Here is a 23,658-nt window from a genome sequence, read left to right on the forward strand (position 1 = left end):
TCTGGTCTTCTTTTCATTTATACAAATGCATCATTTGAACATGATATGCAGCACATTCTTGACAAATTGACGAAAAACAATAACAACATATACAAATGATTCATGAGAAATTATGGCAGTAAATACAACAGCAGTTTTGATTGGTCAATCAAAATTGAAAAAAAAAACCTTACAGGTGGGATGCAGAAAATGAATACAAATAGAGATGGATTTCTCAAACTTAATTAGCTTCAAAGTTGCAGAATCATCAAGCACTTTGTTCAAATAGATCATATTTTGGCATTTTCACTGCATCATACAAGGTCAAATTTTTCATTTATTTTATTTTTGCCAAACAACATGTATGTTATGTCTAAACATTCAAAAATAATTTGTGGTCCCCCACTATTACAGAACATATTATGTAAGAAGTTAGTTGTTTGAAATCTCAGCACAACATTAAAAATATCATCACAATGTATTGCTCAGTGGACCCATTTATCTTTTGTGTCAAAAAGATCCACATAAGTACAACCTTGTGAACTGGAAGTGTTATCCCCATGGTTTCATTGTATTAATTTAGCACTATTAAGGAGATATTCATGAGCACATGCTTCTGTATAACACTTCCATGGTTTAATTTTTGTGTATAGAAATAGCCCAAAGATGTAATACTGAACATTTGTACCAGTGTCATTAGCCATATGCCAGCAATCTGGAACTAGCAAAATGGATTAATGGGGTAAATATTTAGTGAAATATTTTTTTTGTTTCTACATACATACAAAAGTAAATTTTTGGTTAGGCTGGTAATTTGAGACAGTTTTTTGGCAATGAGTGTAAATTTAATATGTACAAACCATGTATAAGGTTAGAACATTTTACATTCCATGTCCTCGTATGTAAGTCAACTGGAATAGTGTGGCATGTTTAACCTTAGTTGCAAAAATACATACAGGCAATAATTTAAAATAAAAGAATTTCCAAAACAAGATTAAAATATTTCGCAGCTTCATCTATATCAAATTGCATTAATAACAGCTTATATTCTAACCAGTGTAAAATCAGTTTTGAGAAACCCATGAAAGGATATAAATATAGATTCTAATATGACATGTTTCAAGGCTCTTTAGACCACAGCCATGGTAAAAAAAAAAAGTGATAAACACATGACCAACATTTCGTGCAACACATAGGCTGCATCTATTTAAAAATATGAAGACACTGGTTCTATTAGAATCAAAATTAATCATTGAAAAGTGTGAGACAGGAGTAAAATATATCTTATAAACAAATCAAATGCATTTTGATACAAATTTATAAAAAAAAGTTTGACAAATAACAGCAGAAAAATTATGAATTCATTTTGGCAAATTGAACCATACCTATTAAATTCAGAATGTAGGGAATCTTCGTCAGGTCGCCAGGTATGTCAAATAAAATATTTATAATTCATTAACTATTAAGTGTAGTATGCAGTTTTAAATTTTTGTGAAGTTAGAAAAAAAAAACCATCTGCTTCTTTATTAACAAAATTAAAACAGTAGGAATTTAATATAATGTGATTTCAACCTGGTCGTATATTAATTCTTATTTAACTGTATACCTAGAAAATAACTTAGCCATATTTTATCCTGTTTTTGCAGAGTTACCTCCTGTCAGAGCAGGTGTAATTTCGAAGTCTCTCTAATTGATGTTCAGATTCGGGTGCAGAAAAAACAGGTAACTCGAATGAAAATGGAATCCCCAGCACACTACCACAACAGTGTTTCTAAAATTTACAGGACGTTTCATTTTGTTGTTAGGTTACATAAGGATGATTTTCATTTGTATCCCGGGTAAAGAAAATTTATGGCAGGGTCAGTAGAACGAGAAATTCCCTTTTGACTTTCGAGATTTCCAAAATATCGTCGATATCGGATGGAAAACCTTATATGAGCAGAATAGACACCTGCTCCAAACGGAGATAAATGTTGACAAAATGTTGGTCCACAAGTCGGGAATTAAAGAAGGATCTTATTCTTCAAAACTTGTAATGCCTTTAAAACAAGGCACAACATATAAGACATAGTATGTTTACTGTTTCCACACTCACTTTACAAGACCAACAGAGAAGCAACAACTCATAAAAAATCATTGGAATGTTTGTATTCAGTATTTTACATCAATCTTATGTAAGCGCCTAATTAACTTGTATTCATTTTATTCTGCTTCAAACAAAAGCTTGAGAGGCTTTGGTGAAAAGGAATATAATACAAACATATCACTGATTTCATGAGTTATGTCCCTTACCCTAGGTCTACCTCCTTAAATCTGCCAATTTGTACTTTTGTTGTGCCCTCAACAAATTTCAGTAACAAGTACATCAACTATAGAACTGAATAGGTGGAGAAAAATTAAACAGACTTGTCTTTCGTTTGTTTTTCTTGTAAAACCTAAATGTACATATACAGGTACTCACAAATTAATTATGTTCAACTGTAACATAGTACTCATATATTTTGGTTGCTCAATCATACTAAACAATAGACTACAAATATCTAGCACTAATTTGAGAGACACTACTTTTTTCAGGCCACTGAAAAGTATTTCTGAGATTCCAAAGCTAACTTAAAACACTACCTGATGAAAAAAGGCTCAGGGGTTCAAATTTAATTTCAAGAATGGTAGATCCTTGACTTTTCAAAGTTTGAAATCAATAGTTCAATTACAGAAAATAAAAAAAAATCCCAATTAGTGTCCAATGAAAGGGTTGACAGAAGGGAAATAAAATTTATAAGGTCATAGGTCAGAAATTTAGTGTCCTAGACCTTTGGAACTCCATTAATTTGAAGCCTGAACTTCTTTTCCCAATCAAAAATGTTTTGAAAAATGTAATTATGACTTAATCATTGACATCACACTTTTCTATCGAAGAATATATGTTCTTATAACCAGAAACAAATTTTCTTGGCCTGATAATAATGTCATGGATTAATTAAGAACATGATAGTGTAAATCTGGCATCGATTTCACAAAAAGTTTCAAGTGTAAAGTTGATCGTAAGTAATGATGTCACAACCTAAAATAGCATTGTGACGTCAGACTTTATGATCAATTTCACATTTACGACTTTTTGTGAAATCGATGCCCGATCATGTAATATAAATGTGGAAATTTCCCCAGGGTGAAATCATTAGCACCACATCTTACATCAGAAGTCTGTTACATGTAGAATAAATTTGTATCCTATAGTACATGTAACAAGTATAAAAATAACTAATACTAAAGAAGATATTTTCAAACTATGTTTTAACAGCTAAAGACACACTGTAAAATAAAAAAGTTAACAAATACTCCATTTAATCCTACTATAAAATGTTTGGAATGTTTCTTTTAATTTTGGAAATTTTCAACTTTATATATGCTGAATCTCAAGAAGAGATGAGAACACCAAGCATAGTTTATCTCAAACCAGAGAATTGGGTCCTATTAAAATTATGTATTTCACCAAAAAAACTGATTCAAATCAAATAATTACTGCTCTTTAAGATGTAACAAATTTTCAGAAATTTGAAACTTTTTTTTAACAACTGAAGGAGAATTATCTGAGCATTATTTGAAAACAATGATTTTTTTTTAATACAAATGTGGATGGAATTGGAAATCATGATCCGAAATCTACTTTATATGAGAAAATGACTAATATAAAAACAAACAAATGTACAAAAAATACAAAAAATTAACTTATATCATGCAATAAATTAATTGTGTACACATACACAACCTATCATAAAAATTTAATAACAACTAATTTAGATCAAGGATTGAACTTATTGCACTTTCCATTTCAGCCTTTATCTGGTCAGCATTTTCATTTTCTTCTTCTGTCCAAGGAGGACTTTCTGCCACATAATTGGTCATGTGACTGTCTCGTTCAGTCCTATGAGTCATACTAAAACCTAAATTTTGATCCCTAATACCACCCATGTTAAATGTAGATGATGAACTGAATGAGTCTAAGTAGTTTGAAAATGATGATTCATTTTGATCTGCTTCTGGAGACGATATTGGTTCATATTGGGCAAAAGATGAAGTTGACTTGTTATAGTCTAATTCTTCATTTAAATCTTCATCTTTCAAGGAATTACCATCTTCACTGTATGGAATCGTTCGTGTTGACTGAGCATCTGAACCCTGTGAATTGGCAAAATCATTTGAGATATGTTCAGAAGGCGGAAAATCAGAAAAAGCATTATTAGAAGGCATTTCTTTTGGTGAATTCTTAGTGTAAAATGACAATTCAGATGAACCAGTTTGGTATTTGTTTGAAAATAAATCAGTAAAGTCTGATGATATGTCTTCATGCTTAATAACAGGGTCAAGGCTGATAGATTTAGGTGACGATATGTCATCCTCATGATTGTCATCACTTGAACTTCCATGGTTCTCCATGTCTTCATCATCACCTTCATCATCATCATCTATCACAATTGGGTCATTCACTTTTTCACCATCACTAACAACTGTAACGTCTGAGTCACTTTCAGCACCATTGTCGGGGAGATCATCAGAAATATCGGAGAGATTCCGAGACTTTCTTTCACCAGAGTATAAATCAAATGGTTTCATGTCATTAGAATATGGCACATTTTCCTCAGGATCTACCTGTTCCTCTTTCACTGAAATTCCTCGCATGAAATTTGTATCCTCGCTATTTACAGTTCCATCAGAATCATTTACATCTTCCTCTGTGATTGTACTAGAATACCTTTGTCCATCTGACTTAATGACAAGTTTTAATTTAGGAGTGGACGGTCTGGATTCAGTTTCTGTTATCTCCTTTTTAATAGTTACAGGCAATGGAGAAGCATCTTCGTTTTTCTCCACCTTTATTTGAATGCTGTGTGGGTCTACTTTGGTGTCGGGAAGATCTTTAGCGGACTGAGATCCTAATCTTAAATATTTTCTTGGCATAGGATCAAATTCTTCTGAAAAAAAAAAACACAAACAAACAAAATAAATAAAAAACCTATGAAGTGTTTTATGAAGTATTGTTGATGTTTTTTTTGGCAAGTGACACTTAATTCTTAAGGCCATATGAATTAAAAAGTATATTTCACATTTCAACCCAACTTCTAATTAGTAATATGATTCTTAACACTGACAAGAATATTTTAAATAATAAGAAAAATCCTCTTCTCTATAGAAAATCTACAATCTGTTGTTGCCTATGGTTTGATACCTCTAGTTAGTTCCTCACTTGTACATATTATTTGGATCTGCCTCTAGTAACAGCTCAAGCTGTCAGAGTGTAAGGGCTGTTCAATTATATGGTACGACATACCCAGGAAAGGCACTTTTCACCCCATAGAAGTTCTACTGATGTTTTGTATCAAACTTTATATTTTGTAAAGAGACCTGCACACACACCCATATACAATTAAATAAGAGTGCCTTCCCCCGGTCCCTCATAAGTTTTACTGCAACAGTCCTAAAGAAAACTTTAAAATGTCAGACAACATTTTACAACTCCAAAAATACACCTAACCAGAGATAAGAAATACAACTACTTAGGCAGAGAAAAAAAACTGTGCAGTTTAAGGTTACCATACCTACCCTAGCTCATATTTAATTGGTATTTTTTTTATGAAATTGCTGCTTAAATATCATTTTTTGGATGAGCACTATTTAAGTCAAGAAATCCTCCCATAAGTGTCTATATAAAATAATTAGAAAAATTAGGATTTTACCTATCTACCTACCCAATTTTTTCATCCAATATAACATTAAACAGACATTTTTTTTCTTGGCCTCACTAAATTGACATAAAAACTGCACTGTATACCAATGTAATTAGAGATTCTGCAAAAAATATGTTTTGTAGAACTAGCAGTAATCAAGACTGATGACTCCTCAGTTAATTGTAATATCAATACACTGTAATACCTGGATTTCTTTTGACAGTTTTCTTTTCATCTTCTAACACCTCTTTGAGATCTTCATTCAACATTTTTTGGATCATCATAATCTCAGCTGTCTGCTGTTCTCTCTGAAAAAAAAAAAAAAAAAATCAAACGCACTTTGAACATACTAACAAAGGAATTTTTTTCTCACATTTTCTGCCAGCTTAATTCAATTTTTTTCAGTCACTGACATTTTTTTTGAGTGGATTAATACCTACTACTTCTGTTTAAAAAAAAATGTCAGACAGAAACGGTGGGGTTGCTTTAAAGTTGATAAACAGGATGTAGAAGTATGTCAGAACTGATATCCATCCACTGATATGGGACCCCATACTTCAAGTTGCATACCCAATATCTAGTGGCTGAAAAAAAAATGCAACAAAAATATTTCCCCCACCCAATATTCACCACTTTATAAGCCGATTTACTTGAGTGCAACCTGGCAAAAAATGTGTAGCTTTAGTTGCTCACACCCTAACAACATATTTTTGTATACTTGCTTTTAGAAGTTGCTTTTTTCCATTATTTCTTATCTGTCTTGCTTAACCTAACACGTTTTTTATTGTTTTGTGTAGCTGCTTTCAGAAGCTGAATTTTTCTTTCCATTTGCTTTGCACATTCTTTTAAATGTTTTTCTCACCTAAAAATACATTTCTGCACATTTGCTTGCTTTCTGAAACTGTTTTCCCCATTGCATTTTTATCAGTTTTCCTTATTTTTAATAATTTATTTGGGTGTACTGGCTTCCAGAAGCTATTTCCCCCTCCATATTTGTTTTTTTTTTTAATTAGTATTCTATATGTAAATCCTTTTTGCATATATCAAAGTCATGGAAACGATGACACGGTTCTAACTTAATTCATCTTTGACAAGTTAAACCAACATACCATACTTTCTTCTAGCAGCAAGCTGCGATACTTTTCAAACATCCAATCTTTCTTTTTCACCAGTCCTTCAGACAAATCTTCAAACATTTCATCATCTATAAAAATAACCTGACATCATAGACTATGATTAGGTTTCATGGTTTTGTTTTATCAAAATGTATTTGTTAATGATATAACAAGCTACTTTTGAGTTTAATGTATTATTGCAGGTTACAGATCATGTACTTACTGGTCACTTGCATTACCCCAACAACACCTTTTAAAAGACCTGCGAGGCATTTTTATCCAAAAAAGGCTTTTATATTTGTCAGACTTGTTAATGCTACTGCTGGGTATGTATAACAATCCCTAATTTTGGCCATATTTTATGAACAAAATCCATAAAACGATAAAAATCCTGGATTTTGTGATTTTAAACATAGGTACTGTGGAGAGATTTACAAAAATGTGAAGCATAATTTGCAGTACAATTTGCAGTAACTATTTATAACTGGTAAACATTTCAAGTGTTATGAACCTTAGATTCAATGAAGCTTTCCTGCTTACCTTTCTTGACTAAATGGTCTGGAGGATTTTTGGTCTGGAACACATGGTACCTAAGCAGCCTACGATACATATCTCTCTGGGTCTGGAATGGTGACTTTGTATCTGTATGTACAGCATTGGCCTGATCTTTACCAAGCTGCTGATGTATTCTACAAAACTATCTGGTATTAGTCTCAAGATTTTTATATGAAAACAGAGATACGAAAAAGACATCTTCTATGCAGAACAAAACAACATAAGGGCACTTCTTGTTTTAGGAGTTATTAGTGTAAATGTATTAATTTTTGTGGTTTCAAAAATGATATTAAAATGTTACATTGTTGTTAAAAATATATATTTTGTGGGTACTGTTTTTGACACTTTCCAGTCAAGCAGGAAAATTGATACATTTACAGTATTTTGAAATAATTTAGAACAGAAATCTTTCATTTCATATCATTGAATTACTTGTGTATTCAGTAGCCCAAAAGAAGAATTTTGTGATCCTCAAAAAGAAACTATTTAATAACAAAATACTTGGTTAGTTGATGGTCGCTAAAACAAAACATACATTTTCTGCATTTAATCCCTAGTTACTACATTATCTGAATTGTCCAACTGTACGTAAGAAAAGTTTATTTTACACATCACTCCCCGAATAGTTCATTTTTGGAATGTTACTCTGTATCAAGCACCACACCAATAAGAAATTATCAATACATACAACTGATGTTTTGGTATGGCAGCAACAGACACTCTATGTACAATATTAGGTTTCGATGGAGAGGCTCCAGGCTGTTCTATTATCACTGTACCACTTGATGTTGCTGGGGCAAGTTGCTGTAAAAAGACTAACTTGTTTTCGACACAGGAAATCTAAAAGGTCATTTTAAGTAATAGAAAGAAATATTATTTAGAGACTGGTTTTACTTAAGTAAGATTGTGTCATAAATGATTTACTGATCTTACGATAATATGCAGAGTAGATGATTTTCCCAAGGTTCAAATAATTAAAGTATAACAATCAAGAGAAAGTGACAGCAGAGCCACATGTATCTTCATGACAGAATACAAGAACATATTACATCAATCCTCCTAAAAAAAAAAAAAACAAGTTTTGATTTGATTGTCATAACTGAACTATAGCAGTAACTTGTTTTGAGAAATAAAAACTTACTGGTTGAACAGTGAGGGGCACCTGTGACTGGATGTTGGAAGCTGATTGTCCACCTGTCTGTAAACGCTTCTGATGTTCCATTTGAGCCTGTACCTGAGCATTCAGCTTCTGTTGCTGCTGTAACTTCAGGAAGAGTGCCATCTGTTGCTGTTGTTGTTCTATAGGCATTTTGGCTAAATAACCTTGAACTTTCTCCTTCTGATCAGGTGTGAGATTTAATGTCAAAATGTGATTGGCAATCTGCAAGAAAAAAATCCACAAATTTACAGAGATCAATGCCCTATTTTTAATAATGTTTTCAATGAAAGGTTCTTCAGTTTCACTTTTCTCTATTAGTAAATTTCAGCTTTCAGGTAAAAATGATTTACGCCCAGTACTTAATTACTTATTTTGATCATAAAACTGAAAATAAGCAACAGAAATCTTACATTTATGTTGACATTTATAGTACATTTACATCCTATTCACTGAAAAATTTAACTTATCTATCTATATATTTGTTTTTACAAGGTATCACAAGGACTTAATACCATATAGACACACAATTCCAATTCAAGGTAATTTTTGAATTCTGAACTACTTCATATCAGATGTTGCTACTGGATGCTGAAATAGGACCATAGACAAATGTCAAAACATAGGTTATAGAGATGATTCCATGCATCTAATGTACATGTATAAAATTGCATATCTTCACTTCAATGATCAAGATACCTTCAATTGTGTAGGGACAGCCACTTGTGGATTTGAACTAATTGGAACCTTGCCAAGAACTCCAGTAGGCAATCCCTTCACAGGTGTTGCGGCTGTGGTGCTTCCAGATTGCACTATTCCAGAGCCAGACTGACCTTGGACTGGTCCTGTCTGACTGGTAACCAGCATTGTACTGACTGGTGTCTGTATCAAAACAGGCTGCTGAGCAGCTTTGCTCCCTAAGGATGATATGACACCAGATTGTGACTGAACAGATGAGACTGGACCTTGTGCTGAAATGAAATTTAACCAACGTATCTACTTATAACAAGTTATTTGATAATGGAAAACTCATATTTATGCAATTGGCATACCACAATATTACTTATCTGAAGCCCACAAGGAAGAACACTATCCGAGTAAGAATGTTTTTTCAATCCTAATGAACGGACAATTAATCAGATTCAATGCATAATGAGTATCAACATGTAATATAAAAACATGATTCACATGATGTGAAAATGCAAAATTAAAAAAAAAATATATATATCTAAAAACAATAAGCCTTTTATATTTATTTACCAGATAGTCCGCTCATGTTTGGAGTCTGTGTGTTCCCTGTATTCTGACTTTGAAGCAAGGTACCAGTTGTTGGCTGGGTAACCACCTGGTGATGTCCACTAGGGGAAGGCTGAGGCTGAGTAACAGCAGGCTGACCAATAAATGATGGTGTAGTTGAAGACTGACTAGAAGCTGGCTGAATGCCAACTTTTGAAGGCTGAATCTTTATCTGTGCTTTTGCAATCAGCTGTTTTAATCCTTCTTTGTACTGAATTAGTTGCTGCTTCTGCATGTCAGTTGGATCATGCAGTGATGCCAACTTCCTTATTTCAGTCTGAATCTTAGTGACCTGTTGATGAACTTGTGGAGGCAGTTGAATAGCTGTTGTGGGTAATTTAGGTGCATTGGAAACAGCTGATAAGAAGGGTTTCTGATTAGCAGAAGCTGCCACTACAGTGCTTGAGGCAGCAGCCACAGATGGTATTGTCTGGAACATGTTTGGACTATTGCTCATACTAACATGTGCCACTCCTTGCCTGTTCTGTGAAACTGTAGTTGTAACTGTGGTCATATTTGCTGTGCCTGAAGTAATTTGTGGCACTAAGAAGGTTTGAACTTGGGAACTCAAGGAAGAAGCAAGTGGGAAGTTACTCATTGTTGATGAAGAATTGACTTGCAAGGTAGAAACAGGTGTTGCTACTCGACTAGATGGGAGGGCAGTTGACATTTGAACACAAGAAGAACTCTTATTGTGTACATTTTCTACTGAGTTAGACGACTTTGGTCCTTGATTAGATTGTGACTGTTGCTGCTGCTGTTGGAGAATCTGCTGGAAATTAGACGGCAATATAATATTCTGACCTCCAATATTCAAGGTCATTGGTAAATTTCCTGTCTGCAAGTTGCTAGGGGCAACAAGTTTGACTTGTTGCTGTCCTTGACCTGTGACTATCCTTTGAACCTGTGGAAGCAGAATTTGTTGAGTAGCCTGACTTGCCTGGGGCACAATTTGATTGGTTGATTGATTCTGTTGCTGTGGTAACTGGACTATGTTTGAAGGTCTCAAAACAATGTTTGGACTTGGTGTGGGAGTTCTCTGAAAGAGTATTTGCTGGCCTTGAGGATTTACACCTAGAAAATGTGTAGGTTGCTGAGGCTGAACATTTTGAACCTTGTTATCATGACTGGAGCTGGACGAGGTTGCTATTCTTATCAATCCTAGTCCACCAAGTGTTGCAGCATTATTTTCAACAACTTGTCCTCCCTGTACTAATGGAGTGGTTCCAGCAGCACTTGACGAAGGGACTACATTGATCTGTGGCTGTAATACTTGTGGTAGATTTTGAATTTGAATCTGATTCTGAGCTGGCAACTGAGAATTAGGAATGATAATTTGTTTTCCATCAGCAGTCTGAATAAGCGTTCCTTGGATGTTCTGACCCTGTTGACCTTGAAATTGATTAGGGCACAACACATGTGCAACATTAACATTGACAACATTTGGATTCTGAATAACAGTGTTTTGTGTATTCACATAATTCTGTCCTTGATTTTGGACAGCTGCATGACCTTGATTTTGTAGAACTTGACCTTGAGATGGGATGATCTGCTGGGTTTGAAGATTTCCAATGTTTGAGATCTGGCTTGTAAGTGGCAAGTTACGGATGATTTGTTGCTGTGTCTGTGATGCTGCACTTGGCACCTGGAGCATGTTGACATTTTGAAACTGTCGTGTTTGCTGTAATGGTGTAACTGACCGGCTAACATGGGGTGATGATGATGAACCAACATGGGGTGAACTAATAGGAATGGGACTTTGATTTTGGTTCTGTAAAATATTAACATGAGGAGATCCTTGCGGGTGGGGCTGGATAGGTATTGGACTAGATGATTGCTGGGGATGCTGTATTTGCTGTATCTGAGGCTGGGCAGCAAGTTGGAACTGACCATTTGGTAAAGGCTTGAGGAAAATTGGTCCATTGACTCCTTGAATTAGTTGTCCACCTCTGAAATGTACATTATCAAAAGATAAATAACGTGCATGCAAGACTATAAATTAAACAAAATATGGGTAACGGCTGAGAATTGAGTGACCCATAAACAGGAAATATTAAATCCAAGTATATCACAACTTAAAAGAGTTCCAAATCATTTCTAATGAAAGGTAAAGTGAATACTTAAATATATTTTTAAGAACTGGTTCAGCCTATGGACAAACCAATATGATACTAGGCCAGACCTATATATTATTCTTTAAGACAAGCCATATTTTTGTCTGTATTTTATGAAAATATTCCGTAAATCCTAAACTGAATGTACTTTCAACATAGATATTATGGAGAGATTCTCAATCCATAGAGCGTAATTGTCTACTACAGATACTGCAGAGAATCTGTAAAAGTAAACAACTAGACAAACATTCCTTAATGCTGAAAATGCTTTAAATCTGCAAGTCTTTACTTTTGCTTACCCTGGAGTTAAATTGGAAATATTAGGTATAATCTGAGCAGGCTGTTGTTGTGGCTGTATTTGCTGCACTGTGGCTTGTTGGACGGTAGTGTTGGTCGTGCTCTGAATGTACTGTACATTAACAGAGCTGGGCTGAGATGACAACTGTTGGTTGGTCTGTGAGTACTGCACAGTCTGCTGAACATTGTTAATGACAGATGTTTCTAGTATATTATCTGCATTTGATTTTTCTCCACCTTCTGATGATGAAAGGATTTCATCTGCCCATTCGAAGCCAGATGTCTGTAATAAAAAAAAAAATTGCATATCTGAGATAACATAAAACTCAGACATTATGAAAATACTTTTTCTTAAAAAACTTTGGAGAGTCTTGATTGATTTGACAATGCTCCTACAGAAACAATTACACTGAGATTAATGGAACAATAACCAGTATTTTTGAGATATTGGTTGTTAATTAACAGATAAATTGATAATGAACTGATTTTTTTAATGAGTAGGTGTTTGAATGGATAATATCTTGCCACTTTTTGTCACACAAATCAAATATCTAAAAACATGAAGAAACGGACAGACTGATGATTCAGATATTATCACCCACTTGTTGAGTGGGGATATAACAGTATTTGAAAAACAGTGAAAAAATTTAAGTAATTACCCTGTAACTAGCCAATTCATATATACTGTACCATAATATATATGTAGCCAGTAATTTCTTTTTGTTTTGCAGATGTTCATAAAATAATAAAAATTTAATCTACGTATTTATATATTAGAATAGCAATTTCTTTCCAGATTGCACAATTTACACTTAATGGCAAAAATTTCATTCTGCAAAATCATTTCCAGATACGGCCAGTTATTGTGGGATATGAATAAATTAACCTACCCCATCACCATCCACACCAAACAGATCTGAATGACTGAACTCATCTATAAAGGATGAACCATCACCCATGTCCATGTAAGCTGGAAAAGACAGATAAAAATAAACATGAAGTTGCATGTGTTATTGTGCTAGGCTGACCCCCATTACTATAGGAAGTGAATACAGGAAAGCACTCAACATGGCTTACAACACAAGCGCCATCTATATGAAGGAACACACCAAATTTAAAATCAATCCATCAAATAGGAACAGAAATAATCGCAACGAAATTTGGACAGACAGATACAGTCTTCAAGGTTAAGCAGTAGTTCGAAGCCCAAGGCTTGTCAAGATGGAGGTTGGCTTGTAAAATTAACTACTACAGGCAAACAGTCACTATATAAATAAAACAGCTGCGCTTTAAGCGCATAATATGCCCTTTGCCCTTTTAAGTTGTCCTTATGCTTTTAATGATTTATATGATCAACTAGAAATACTGTGAATACCCCCCCCCAAAAAAAAGTAAATAAAAAATGCACTAACAATTTGACACTATCAAGGCTACCTCAATTTTAACTAAGTTTGTTGTCTTGATTTTTCACCCATACATTTCTATCTTGTTTAAAACACACTTTTCTGACAAGATTACCAAGTACCTTTTATATTTATTAGTCGATCATCATAATAAATGGTCTGTTTTAAACGATTTTTCAAGGAATAAAATTTCCTTAGCTGTTTTTTTTTAAAGAATATAACTTCATAACAAGGAAATGTAAAATTTGACATTTAAATCGGAATGGAGCTTACTTCAATAAATATACATAATTCACCAAAGTTTCATAAAAGTTAGTGAAAGTGTTTTTGAGTAACAGTGCGAAACTTGTAAATCTCCCTTTTTTAAGTATAAAAATTTGTAACATGGAAACAAAAAATCTGAAATTTATAAAAATTTAACGGGAGCTTACTTCAATAAATATGAACAATTCACCAAAGTTTCATTAAAGTTGGTGAAAGTGTTTTTGAGTTATTGTCTGAAAACTTGAAAATCCCTCTTTTTTAAGTAAAAAATTTCGTAACACAGAAACGGAAAATCTGAAATTTATAAAAATCAAATGGAGCTGACGTCAATAGATATGAACAATTCATAAAAGTTTCATAAAAGTTGGTGAAAGCGTTTTTGAGTTATTGGCCAAAGTGTGGATGATGGATGGAAAACAATATACCATATGTCCCTTCTTTGACAGGTGTATAAAAATCATTGAAAAATATATTTCGGGCCTGTTAACTAGACAGTTAGTTGCAAAATGCTGAGACAAGGTGATTCCAATATACTGCCCACTTGGTGAGGGGGGTATAAAAGGAAATTCTAACAACTTTTTGGTGTGATAGATCGTACATGTTCTTGTGAATTAGTGATACTGATGGCCTTTTTCAAAACTACCACATCTTTTTTTCAATTGGGAAAAATAAATATGCATCAATTTTTTTTTCACTGGAATAAACCTGAATTTGTAGTTAAAATGATAAATTTTACTGAAAATGTCAAAGAAAAAGTCAAACAATTAATGGGTGTAATTTTGAAAAGAACATCCATATCCTTTCCTTTGACTTCTAATTGAGAAATATTTCATCTAATTTGAGATCATTTTTGAGCCATTCTTTTTGGCAAACTGGAAAACTTTAATAAGGGAAAAAGCCTGCTTTGTGGGGTAATTTAAATCTATATGTAACAAAATCACTGAAAAGAATGAACAACACAATTTCCACAAATTTTCAATTCAGAAACATTTGTTAACAGTGGATGGGAGAGAAGTCTTTAAAATATGCCATTCACATTAAATTCACTAATATTATAACAAAATATGGACCATTTAAAAAAAAAATTATGATTAAAATTCTATTAGCGACAAATTTCAGCTTTAATATGCCTATGACCCCTAAATCATTTGGGCAAGTTAAACGCATACTCATCTGTTCTTTCATGTCATGTTATGTCAAGATTATGTTGTCCGTTTCTATTTGGGAACTCGATGTAATCAAAATATGAAGACCATGATGAAGGCTTTAAACATATTTAAAAAAAAAACAACAACAAAAAAAAAAAAAAAAAAACCAAGCATGACATCTAATCAAATCTCAAGTTGTTGATGCCTTTTTGCAACTGATGTGTCGATACTAATCTGCCTAAAACTCATCCAAATTGAAGACCATGGATCATTTTTGTTCTAAAACCAAACACATAATGTATATCATGTAAATATGTTGAGTAGAATCAACACACTTGATAAGCAACATACAAGTAAATGGGATGTGTACTACAACATACCTTACTGAGTGTGATCCACTGTTATGACAGGACCTGTCTGGGGATTTCATTTGGAAAATCTTGTGTCAAGTCATCTCTGAAAGCATTTGATATATTTGAACTTATTATATAGAAAGAAAGAAATGTAGCAAATTTTAAGTTTTATAAATTCTGCATGCTTGTTCATAATGTAACTAAGATATATTTGTTAATGGTCATGGTCCTATTCAGCCTAGGACAGGTTCATTGAATTGAATTGTATGATTGGATTATCTCCCCTAGTATAGAAAAAAAATGAATAATCAAATATGCAAATATTTGAACTTTCAACTTCAAACAATCCATTCCTAGTTTCTCCCATTTTTAAGCCTCTATATATGCTTGTATACAAAAACATGGTAAGAATAAAATTTAGAATACACAAATATATTGCATGTACACGTTGCTGTGTATTCTCTTATTTTGTAGGTTTTCTTACTGACCATGAATGAGAAAGGTAATATAATCACATTAACATTTAAGAACATCATTATCCATGTCATTAATCTTCATTTTTGACCCTAAATATGAGCTTTAGTCTACAAGGGATGGGTAGATTTACTTCTGGATTTCTATAAATATTTCTTTCTACTTAATATTTTTTTGGTGCTAGCTTATAAATCCCACTTGACAGTATTTTGACAAGGACATGCATTGTGTATTAATTCTAGCAGTATCTGCAAGTCCATAAGCAAATGCAGGATACAGATAAAAAACACATGTACATGTTTATTCAGAATTCCATTATACATGTGAAACATTACCTACATGTACTTTATGACCTTCATTTTGTACATATATGAAGTAAAGTTACATTCACCTGATTATATATACATGTAGATGTAATACATTTGTAGGTACAACAAGTATCATCTACTTAATGACCTTAAATAATTCATTTGAAATTGATAAGACGAGGAACTAAGTACTACGTGGTACAAAATAGATGTTCATAAGTTTATGTTAACCTGTATTATCATGTACCTGTAGTTATACACTTACAACATGAAAGGAACAAATTAACTAGCTATTAAACTTGTCTTTTGTCATGTACAAATACCAGGTTTATATCTGTGAAACTACACATCTTAATCTGTTGATTTAATGTACTCTAGGTAATATTTACACCTGTTCCATGTCAACAATGACTCAAATACATGAGTAAGAATTTTGCGATAGAATCACTTCTCATGTTTAAACAAATGGTTTTACAAATGTACCATTGTACATATTTTTTCGATTTTGACAAAGACTATTAAACTGTACATGTGGTCTTACATTCAGCAGTTAAAAAAGATCAATTAGTACATGTATCAATACCTCAACTTTTCCAAAGATAAATAATCAAGGACTCAGGTTCAAAATAGCACTGGTCTGAGGTCTAGTATCCCCAATATCTGAGAATTGACCATTGAAATTTAGATTCTGGATCAACCATACTTTACATTTACTCTTGCTGAGGACCTTTCATTTAGAATGCCAAGAAAAGGATCTTTCATGCTCAAAAGGAGCTTCGAACCCCTGGGACTTCATGACACTTCTATGTTTATTTGATTAAGAAGTTATTCAAGACAGGGTCTGGCAAATTAGTATAAGGAAGTGCATACATGAAATTCCATTAGTATTTTCCAAAAGACTTGTGTAACTGATCCATCATAGCAGTAATCAAAAGAATGTAATCCAGGGACAAAGACCAGACATGGAACAGACCTACACAACAAAGAACATGAAGTAACTAAAATCATACATACAGAGTAAAAAAAGCAAATGAGCAACTAAGACTCCACTAACAACTGGGAGCATAGACCAGGTGCACCTGTAGGGTAAGCATCCTCAACTTAAAGAAAAACATCAATTATCCTTCAGTAATGACCGCTTTAAATTATTTCTCTACTCAAGATGTTCAACATGTTAAAATCTTAATTTTACCAGAGAGTGGAGAAAAAGTTTATCTTAATTAAAGAATAAGCTGAAGGAGAACCAGTTCCTCCTTTGTATTCCGTAGAAAACTTGAAAATGCAAAATGGCGGGACTTTAATCAACAGCTATGAATAAGAAACTTATACATTGTATGAAAGAGTAATCAAGGGAGCCAGGATTCAAGCGGAAATCAAAAGAATATAATCCGGGGAAAAGACCCGTCAAAATAATTTTAAGACTTCTCCATCTGAATTTTTTCATACCATATCAAACTGTAATTACTTGATATGATTTATATACAGCTAAATAACATAAAAAGGGCTCATATATGGTTAACATACGGACATTTTTAACAAGTGAAGAAATCGTGTGTTGCGAGTCATGCATATGTGCTTATTAAATTTAAGATGAATAGACTACATTTAAGTCGTGAAAATTCATCGAACACCACTTTATTATGATTTTTTTAAAAATCATACAAAAACAGATTTGAAGATTGAAAAAGCCTGAATTTCATTTACAGGAAGTTTGTTTCTCAGTAGTTATTGAAAAAAAATGTGGGTTCTGTTTAAAATAAAACAGTCCAACAGAAAAGGGGACTTCTAACTAAAAGTTTCTGAAGAAGGATGTACATTTTCTATCATCATCGTAGAATATAATTTCACTTTTTCGAAATATCTACAAATTAGAATAGCCAAAAAATAAAGATATATTCTTTTATGACAAAAAATGAATCAAAAATGGATTCCAGCTCATAAATCAATATTATCTTTTAACTGCGCATATTCTATGCAAGCACAACCTGTGACATTTACAACCTGTGACTGCAACTTGAATAGCTTTGTATTAATGTTTAATACATTATGTTGTTTTTATATCAAGTTCAGGAACAAGGACGATTATGTGTAGATCTACAGAAAAGAAATGAACGATGAATTCACGTAAAGAAATCAAAGGAGTGATCACACCACATCTAAAATTCAGTACACCTAACCGCTCTCTTGTCCTGTCACAATGACGTCTGGTTAAGTTAATATATAATTTTCGTGATCAAGTTCAAATAATGAATACACACAGATCAACAAGATTTCCTTGTCAAAAATTATCACCAAAATATTTACTACGTGACCTCATTAATAACAAAGCAAAAGCGCAAACAGTAGACCATGGCGTGTAGAACCAGAAAATATACGCGTTTCCCGCACTCCCTCTCTACATTTTGCACAAATTACAAGTGAAATTTGGCCTACGTACACATGAGATCCCCCGGCCCCGACTAATTCCCAGCAATTTTTATCAGCAAAATAATATTCAGAGAACACTCACCGTCATGTAACATGCCTGTTACCTTCGGGGCTTACAATTGGTCGATCAGGGCTCAATATAACCTTTGAACTTATGAGATCATCTTTCGTTTATTGAGAAAAACTTTAAAATGCGTTATATTACCGATTAAAAATTACAGTTTGAGCATTGTATGCAGTTCAAAGCTACATTCTAAACATTATTTCATTGTTTTGTGTCGAAATGAAGCGTAAATGGGTGATAATTTTGGGGCGGTATTTCGTGGCTTAATTCAATGACGTCAATGCATGACCTTTGACACCAAAAGAAATGTATTGGTTGGCGTTAGTGATCCATTTATAGGAAAATTGTAGCTTAACCGCGCCCATCTAATACTTACAAATGTTAAATTACAAGCCATTGACAAAAGTACTTAACAAAATGTTCTTTATGTTCAATATATATCTGTTCTAGATTAGTTTAGAGGCAAAATTAAAAGAGATGTCTGTAGTACACAAAATTCTGTGACGTAGTACACCCGGAAGTGAAATTAAGCAGGTGCCCGAAATGCGTTTGCAAGTGATAATTAGCAAATTTTTTACTTTCATTTATGCAAATATATATATATATATATTCAAGGACGTAGAAAAATAACATCTATAAGGTCTCACATTTAACACATTTTTGTTTATTCTGATGTGTTTGAATTAACTTCCTTGACTTTTTATGAGCAACTCGGCGGGTGTTTCTAGAAAAGCAGAGGACGCTTACCCTACCGGTGCACCTGGTCCATGCTCCCAGTTTTTTAAGTGGAGTCCGAGTTGCTCATTTACTTTTGTTACTTTGTATGTATGATTTTAGTTACTTTATGTTCTTTGTTGTGTATGTCTGTTCCATATCTGGTCTTTGTCCCTGTATTACATTCTTTTGATTACCGTTATAACCTTGGTTCTCTTGATTACTCTTGTCATCTGACCTTTAATAGGGGAGGGTAAATCCTGGAAATTATGTGCACCTGAATTCTGACACAACTGACATTTTAAGCAATCTATGCTGAACTTCAGTGTTTCACCATAGTATGTCACAATGATTCATTTTATCAATTGAAATTATTTTATATATTCAGGCAGGACGGCCTTCCAGGGTTGTAGTATTAATGATATTTAAATAGCCAGTTAATTGACTTGGCTAAAGTAATAATTCTTTAGTCGAATCGGTTTGTCACTGGCTTGTTAGCGAGCGATCTAGAATTCGTTCCTCTGTGGCAGAGTATGATTTTCTGAGTCAAATCATGCTCTCATATTACAATATGATCAAAATCGAGGACTATGTTAGCAATCATTCCTGGGGTAACATCCTTGTTATTGGACATATTTTCTGCCAATGCATAGTTAGATTAAACATTTTCAATCCAAATAACGGTTGTTGTGAGCCCTTTCCTTGTATGCTTTTTCTTTCTGTGTGTGTAAGTTGTTTATAATTCATTAATGTATGCTTTCAGATTTAGTACTTTAGATTCCATTTGAGCTTCGAAAAAAGTTTTGATATGAATAACTTAATGTATGAAAGAGGATGTGTTGTATCTATAACTTTAAACGAAGAGGAACGCTCTTTAAGTGGAATTTTACTTGACACAAAGAATGGACTTATACTCACTCATGGATCACTTGTGTCTTCTCTTTTGTCAGACTGTCAAATACAGCATTTGTCAACACAAGGAAAGTTATTACACTGCTTTAGAACATGGCAGTCTGAAGTCATACTGCAAAACTCAAACACGAATTTTTCAAGCAATGGCTTAACATCTAATTTTAATAATGCTGAAATAAGAAAAACCTTGCATTATAAAACAGAATTAGAGAAAAATACATTTTCGAAGTTTTCTGCAACTGTTGTTGCAATTTTCATTGTTAAAAAACTCCAACAAATTTTATCAAAGGTTATTTCACTAGATGAAAAATGGGAATTTATTGATGATACTTCTTATGAAGGAATTTCAGATGATCAGAAAAGAATGCAAAAACTCTTGCCAAGTTTCATTTTATTACAAATTGATGACTGGGAAGGCTACAACAGTACACTAAAGATTTTAAACTACAGCCAATACAATAAAGGAGACAGATTAGATGTTGTGGCTACACCATTTGCAAGTTTGAATCCTGATATTTTCATGAACCATAAGAGTTCTGGAATCATTAGTAATAAGTCAGGTGGGATCCTGATAATGACAGATGCTAGATGTGTTCCTGGTACGGATGGTGGTGCAGTATTGTGTAGAAAAACTTACTCAAGGTATATTAATACTTCTTGTACCACACTTTATCTATGGAATCAGAAATATTAGTGGAAAGCATATCTTTTAAGATTTGCCAAAAAACATTAGGGAAGTTCTTCACAGATAGCATCCTGGTAAAAGGGTAATGTGATGCTATATGACCCTAGGGAGACAGAAAAAATGATAATATGTACACAAGAAATGTTAACTGTTTATAAAATTATTCGATACAATAAAAAAAAAGAAATTCAGCTTTAAAAAATATCAAATAGAGAGGCTGTAACCCTGCTTGTGATAGGCTTCATTACTGATGATTTCTTGTGCACCAAAAAGAAGTAATAGAAAGCTTACAAGTGCAGGATGAATCAGTCTATTTTTTGTCTTGAAAAGTTTTTACATTTCAGATACTTAATTGGCATAGTAATCACATCCTTATGTTGGAAGAGCAATGAATGGGTTGGTTTGTCATTAGTTTGTGCAATTCCTGATGTTCTGAAAACTGTAGAAAGGATTTGTAAGATAGATAAAATGTATGAGGATAAAATTATTGCAAGTAAGTTGACAGTGTATGGCCTGGTTTCCATAGATCTTGATCTAGTCGCCATTCAATAATTTTCGGTGGATATTTCTTATCTTATTTACCTTATTAGCTTGGAAAAATACCTATTCAATAGAGAATACCCATTACATTAAATCTTTACACTTATTATCACTATCCCAATTGTTCTAAAAAGTTATATCTTTTCTATGTGGGTGTTTTTTTTTCTGTGTGTTCTTTTCAGTTCCTTTATTTATGCATCTTATTCTTCTTTAGTTATTATCTGGTAATATTTCCTGCGTTGTTTTGTTCAAAGATATCCCACTGTTTATACTTTCTTTATAAGATAAACCATACATGTAGATAGTTATGTATTTTGTGTATTTTGGTTAGGATGGAAAAAAATCCATTTATTATTCCTTGTATTTATTTGACTAGATATTTATTAGATAGACATTCCATGTTTTGCTTAAACACTTACTTGTTCCTTGGTACCATATTTGAAAAAGACAATAATATTTGTTCCTTGGTACCATATTTGAAAAAGACACAATATTTGTTCCTTGGTACTGTACTTGAAAAAGACACAATATTTGTTCCTTGGTACCATATTTGAAAAGACACAATATTTGTTCCTTGGTACCGTATTTGAAAAAGACACAATATTTGTTCCTTTGTACTGTATTTGAAAAAGACATAATATTTGTTCCTTGGTACCCTGTTTGAAAAAGACACAATATTTGTTCTTTGGTACCCTTTTTGAAAAAGACACAATATTTGTTCCTTGGTACCGTATTTGAAAAAAACACAATATTTGTTCCTTCATATTTATTTGACTATATATTTATTAGATAGACATTCCATGTTTTGCTTAAATACCTACTTGTTCCTTGGTACCATATTTGAAAAAAGACATAATATTTGTTCCTTGGTACCATATTTGAAAAAGACACAATATTTGTTCCTTGGTACCATACTTGAAAAAGACACAATATTTCTTCCTTGGTACTGTATTTGAAAAAGACACAATATTTGTTCCTTCTTACCGTACTTGAAAAAGACACAATATTTGTTCCTTCGTACTGTATTTGAAAAAGGCATAATGTTTGTTCCTTGGTACCCTGTTTGAAAAAGACACAATATTTGTTCTTTGGTACCCTTTTTGAAAAAGACACAATATTTGTTCCTTGGTACTGTATTTGAAAAAGACACAATATTTGTTCCTTCGTACTGTACTTGAAAAAGACAATATTTTTTCCTTTGTACTGTATTTGAAAAAGACACAATATTTGTTCCTTGGTACTGTACATTGTTCATGAGAAACTGTTAGTGATCACTTTAAGTTGCCTTTTAGTTCTCATATGTTAGAAGAAAGCTCATAACATTTATGTGGGTACACAACACCTAAGGGAAATAAATCTGTAAAAATCAGGAAAAGATTTTAATTTGTGACATTCTGATATCAACTTCAAAATGTCTTGGTGATCAAAAGCTACTATATGTTCAATCAAATTATTCCCATGAAACATGTTCTAAAATTTCTTGAAATTTATATATTTACTTCTTTTATCAAGGTAAAACACTAAATAAACTTTCAAGAAATTTAAAAGAGCCAAATAAATTTTAGAGAAGGTGTTAAAACATTTTTTTTCTGTTTCAGTTTTTAGGGAAAAATAGTACTTACTGATCAAAACTTTCTCTTTCAAATGAAATGCGTAAACAAAAATTGTCATAAACTGACAATTTTTATTTTTAAGTTCATAGAAATAGATTGTCAGAGACTATTGATGCAGTTCCCATGGTAATTGTTGGAAGTAATTGGGGATCTGGTATTGTGATTGGTCATAAAAATAACAGATATCTTCTAACATGCAGTCATGTGTTAAAAGGATCAGACTATAATACTGGTAAGATTTATGCTAAGGATGTACATGTATGTTGGAATCATATTGTATCACAAATTATTGATGGGGATTATTTGGCACAATGTTACATTCAGCTGTAAATGTCATCAGTGAATTTGTGTATGCTTAACTCAGTAGAATTCTCAATGAACAAAATAAAAGAAAATTGCATTGCAGATAAAGATTGAAAAGTGATGAGATATTTTAGATACACAATTAAAACATTTAGTTATTGGTTTCTGTTAACAGTACATATTCACATGCATGCAAGAAATTTTTGTGCTCCTCT

At 32.8% G+C, this 23,658-nt stretch overlaps 2 protein-coding genes across 9 annotated transcripts in view; one reads left to right on the forward strand and one right to left on the reverse strand.

The window, feature by feature from the left end:
* LOC148610077 (uncharacterized) lies at positions 1–18,764 on the reverse strand. 2 transcript variants are annotated; one of them, XM_088542104.1, is made up of 12 exons: positions 18,695–18,764; positions 15,431–15,506; positions 13,126–13,205; positions 12,238–12,518; positions 9,789–11,773; positions 9,228–9,499; positions 8,514–8,753; positions 8,061–8,176; positions 7,358–7,506; positions 6,812–6,906; positions 5,908–6,010; positions 1–4,949 (listed from the first exon to the last, which is right to left on the reverse strand). In XM_088542104.1, exons 3-12 carry the CDS (start codon positions 13,198–13,200, stop codon positions 3,769–3,771), a joined length of 4,497 nt encoding a protein of 1,498 aa, XP_088398230.1. In that variant the 5' UTR covers positions 13,201–13,205; positions 15,431–15,506; positions 18,695–18,764; the 3' UTR covers positions 1–3,768. The 2 variants fall into 2 exon arrangements, with proteins under 2 accessions (XP_088398230.1, XP_088398232.1); XM_088542106.1 differs by having other exon boundaries at positions 18,623–18,719.
* LOC148610078 (peroxisomal leader peptide-processing protease-like) overlaps positions 15,764–23,658 on the forward strand; it is a 13,487-nt gene continuing 5,592 nt past the window's right edge. The window contains exons 1-4 of one of the 7 annotated variants that reach the window (XM_088542116.1): positions 15,764–15,807; positions 20,154–20,944; positions 21,332–21,480; positions 23,223–23,372. In XM_088542116.1, coding sequence (XP_088398242.1) covers positions 20,199–20,944; positions 21,332–21,480; positions 23,223–23,372 — 1,045 coding nt within the window. In that variant the 5' untranslated portion in view covers positions 15,764–15,807; positions 20,154–20,198. The other 6 variants (XM_088542112.1, XM_088542113.1, XR_015914724.1 and 3 more) reach the window with 6 other exon arrangements.

Source organism: Perna viridis, chromosome 8, assembly GCF_037379345.1.
Source record: "Perna viridis isolate PV_CMFRI_1.1 ecotype Kerala chromosome 8, ASM3737934v1, whole genome shotgun sequence".
NCBI lineage: Eukaryota > Metazoa > Mollusca > Bivalvia > Mytilida > Mytilidae > Perna > Perna viridis.